The sequence below is a fragment of the Diplotaxodon limnothrissa genome, linkage group LG2 (assembly GCF_057381915.1).
Source record: "Diplotaxodon limnothrissa isolate DT_005_m linkage group LG2, D_limnothrissa_male_GT1.1, whole genome shotgun sequence".
NCBI classification, from domain to species: Eukaryota; Metazoa; Chordata; class Actinopteri; order Cichliformes; family Cichlidae; genus Diplotaxodon; species Diplotaxodon limnothrissa.
Genome location: NC_140597.1, coordinates 39,199,752 through 39,204,060, shown reverse-complemented (window position 1 = coordinate 39,204,060; position 4,309 = coordinate 39,199,752). Strand labels below are relative to the sequence as shown.

At 43.0% G+C, this 4,309-nt stretch overlaps 1 protein-coding gene across 1 annotated transcript; it reads right to left on the bottom strand.

The window, feature by feature from the left end:
- Positions 1 to 2,534: 2,534 nt before the first annotated feature.
- LOC146639128 (uncharacterized) lies at positions 2,535 to 4,038 on the bottom strand. Its single transcript, XM_085365173.1, has 2 exons — positions 3,991 to 4,038; positions 2,535 to 3,161 (listed from the first exon to the last, which is right to left on the bottom strand). Exons 1-2 carry the CDS (start codon positions 4,036 to 4,038, stop codon positions 2,535 to 2,537), a joined length of 675 nt encoding a protein of 224 aa, XP_085221299.1.
- Between the last annotated feature and the right edge of the window lie 271 nt (positions 4,039 to 4,309).

Below are 4,309 nucleotides of genomic sequence, written 5' to 3'. Positions count from 1 at the left end.
CAATGAAACTCAAATAAGCTGCAACAATATAACTAATCAAAGTGTGCATGTGTGTGTGTGTGTGTGTAGGCCATGCAGGGCAAACTGACCCTCAGGCCACTGGTAAACATCCCGCTGCTTCTGACAATAAGTCTCCTGCTGATTACTTTTTTCTTTGTTCTGTTTATATGTATATATGCAGATGCACTGTTAGTACAGGCTGATCACTATTCAGACTGGTACACCTCTACAGACGGGCAATTTTAAAAGTAGATCTTGTTTCAAAAACAGTTGGATACCCCTGGTGTAGAGAGTGTCAAAGAAAGGGGTTATCACAGCCTTTAAGGCACATTGTCGCAGCATTAAGGCACAGTAGGCAGACTTTCTATTGATATGTTAGCGTTTCATCACATTGAGGCTTTGTAAAGATCTTCAAAGTCATCTCATCTGTCTTCAACGCAGCGAAGAACGTAATGTGAGTGCAACACAGCGAATTGCATCAATCACTGTCAGAAATTGTATGAAATTTTTCCAGCCTTTTTAATAAGCAACAGTAAACGTCTTTCATTATTGATACCTACCATCAGTGTAAGCTATGTGCAATTTGTTAGAAGCCATCTTTATCAGCCAAAGTGGGCAAATGACCTTAAAACACAGGAAACTTTTATTATTTTTAAATCACCATGCTTCTGCTAAGTCTCTAAACACTAATGCTCTGGAGGTAGTGCTCCTAATTATGTTCTGTTTCAATTGCTCCCGTTAGAGCTTTGTTCTTTTCTCGTTCATTTTTAATGCAAATGTTTATTTTTCAGAATTTAAACTACCCTGCTCGTACTTTGAAGTGCCTGTCATCTCACTAAAATAGCTTTGACCATTCAAGGTGTCACTTGACCTCTTACATGGCCTTGTATCAACAACCGCTACTCCTACAAGTAGGAGTCATGTATGCTCCAAGTGGGGCCTCAATGGATCAGGCTTGTTTTTCCAGCATATCATATTAATATTATATATTATGAATGGTGAATATACCAGCATCAACACCTTTAACTATTTGTTATATTTCTCAAACCAGTCCTGATCAGTGTTTCAAGTGAAGCCACTTCAATCAAGGACAACGATTGCTATTGAGCAGTGTGCTGCACATGATCTCCAGCAGTGTTATTTAGGTACGTTTTATGTGTCAGAGTAACTTTGACTCGATTGCCAGTACTTAATGTTTTTAGCCAGCTCCTCCATTCGGCATTTTTCTGCCATCTTTTCCCCTGGTAAACAACATGCAGAGACACCCGACCACCCGCATGAAAAAGAAAAGGTGATTTATCCAACCATCCTTCCACTGCTTGCTCCCTGATCTACTTCTGATGTTTCAGAATCAGCATAGGCACTCTGACCGTTCTGCTTCTGCCAACGTAACCCCCACAGGCAGCAAGCTGTGTGTTCTGACGCCTTTGTGACACAGCGAGCACTTCGACTTTCAGCAATTTGTGATCCAGAGCTTCTTTTGAGGGATTGAATTACATGGGCCAGCCTTGCTTCTCAGAGCACCTTGTGCAATCATGACCCTTTTTTATGTTCAGCTGGTGGCCTTCCTTGAACCGTTTTTGGTAGGTACTAATCACTGCATACCAGGAACATCCCACGAGACCTGTGCTTTTGGAGAAGCTATGACCCATCCATCATCACAGTGTGGCCCTCGTAAAAGTCGCTCAGATACTCGACCTGCCAATTCTTTCTGCTTCTAAGACACTGAAAATCAGACTTTTCACTTGCTGCCTATTCTATCCCACTATTTCACAGTTTTCACTGTTGTAAGATAATCAGTATTGTTCATTTGTCAGTGGATTTAATGCTGTGGCTGATTGGTGTACTTTAAAATACAGTTCTTATTATTATTCATCCAGGCATATAAAAAGATGAAGGTCATCCGCAGGAGTGTGTATGTGATGTGGTGTGTGTGTGTGTATAGCGAACACTCAGCTAATTGAATGTAAGGAGCTGTGAATACTGATGAACCCCAGAGAGTAACAGATGCGATGCTTCAATATTAGATGCGATTTCAAGTTGAGAGTGAAAATATGTATTAAAAGACAAGCCCAGCTCTGTCATGTTCATCTGACAGTCGGGCTTGATGGTTTTCGTTCTTCTTCTTTCTTCCCTTTTCTGTCAGAGACAATGAGAGATGAGATAGCCTTTATTTGTCAGTTGCAGGTCTTTTGCCCACAACCGAGATGACAGACCTTGCCGACCGTACATACAATACAAACATCACATTGGGGAGACAGGTCAGGCCAGGTAGCGAGGAAAAAAACATCAAAATGTGCAACACAAAAGGATAATACAGGAATGCACAGATATCAACACACCATAGCACAATAAACACAGACAGCAACATGGGAAAGAGTCCCAGTGTGTACATCTGATCTGGGACCGCTGCAATCTTTCGACTGCGCCTCCAGCTGACCCGATGTTCAGCTCCAGCCTTGAGCCCACAGCTGGCGTCGAAGGGGTAGCCGGATTATGATGGTGTTTTTTCTTTGCGACAACTCATGAGAATTTCAAAGCTGTTCTTTAACACTCCGACACTGGTCTCGGAGAACCGCGAGCTTCTCCATGATGGTATCAAACTTGCTGGTGTTTTCATTCTTTTGCTCAGATAGCCAATTCTGAGAACTCACGACTGCAGTGAGCTGTTCCGCGATGCAATCCAACTTTCGCTCAAGGGTGTCATTTTGAGCAGGCCTCTCCTTGATGTATTCTAATATACGTTCAGAGGTGTTATTCTGAGTATTCACGGCAGCTGTAAGCGTCTCCAAGGTCTTAACCATTCTGCTTTCGAGCCCGTTCTGAGAAGTCGCGCCTCGTCCCATCGTTCCAATCCCAGCGGGCAGCCTTGGGGGGGTTTGAACAGCTGGTTCCGCTGTCTTAATTCTCCGATAAGCCAGGGCCAAGCCAGCTCCGATCAGCAAGAACCCTGTTATCATGGTTCCAAATAGGTAGATATCTTCAGCGCCCTCGATCGACAGTCCCGCCAGGCACATGACCCTCCATTTCTGCCACCCGTCCATCGTGTATCCGGCAGGGAAAGTCCCTCCAGGGCACTCGGGCTCTCCCGAGAGCAGACTTCTCGTTGAGAAAAGGGTGTCAATAGCATTCAGAGACCAGTTGATCAAATCAATAATTATCTTTAGGTTTTAGACACAGACTGTGAGAGAGTGTTCCAGGGAAAGTAATACAAAAAAGACACGAGAGTAGACAAGGACATAAGCAGGGAGACAAACACTGTAGTGGGTCTTTTGTGTCTGCATTAAGGAAATTGGCATTCATGTAAAACCCCTTTAAATTGAACTCATGTCTCTGTATCTAAGAAAAAGCATTACAGAGCACTGCAGTTTCACATTCATACAGTAGCTTGATGCACATTCACATCTGCTGCCTGCATTGCAGGGATTTATTGTGTGCTGTAGTTGACAGGGCCCACAGTAGTCACAACCAAATGTGGTCATATGATGAAACGATTTGCTGTTCTCTGTATATGCAGGAACCCTAAAGACATTCCCATGCAGTACATCATGCAGAGATACGAGTAGTTTCACTAATGAGCACTTCGATGTGAAGGCAAGAGACAACATTACATGAATAAGCTGAGCTCAAACAATCTGTGGCTTTAAATATTTTACTGGCTGAGAAAAAGTTAGGGTCATAGCAGAAAATTCATCTACTTATGTTTGTACTATATATTACCTTCATCTTCAACATAACGTAGGGAACTGAACGAATGTTGGCAAGGATACAAAAACAGTCATCGCAGGATTTAAGCCTTTATCCAGCGCTGTTACAGTACAACACTGATAAAGAAAAATTAGTATGGATGACGGGACTGTTTCACTCTGTTTATTGATGCAAAATGCTTTTACGTTGCAAATCCCTGTGGAGGGAGCGATTTGGTTGCTGTATATATTCGCTTCATTTCTTCGACAGTGCATCCAAAGAGATAATTCTGTGTACACCTACTGTGGCATCATCCCCTCCATATTGGCCGGTGGCAGCAGCAGAGATCATTCACGATCCCATCGGTAACAAAACTCCCACACTCACATTCTGTTTTGTCTTTAATAAATCAGCCCAGCAACGTTGGCATATTCCTGTGGCCTTCAGAAAGGGAATTTATCATTCAGCTGTTGACCAAATCTGGCACACCACGAGCTGTCCTGGCAACGGCGGGGGAGGTTAGACACATAAGTGTTGATTTATTGGCATGATATACTGGACATAGCAAAATAAAATATGTTCCACAGGACATAAGCCATTTATCTTAGAACTGTCACAAACC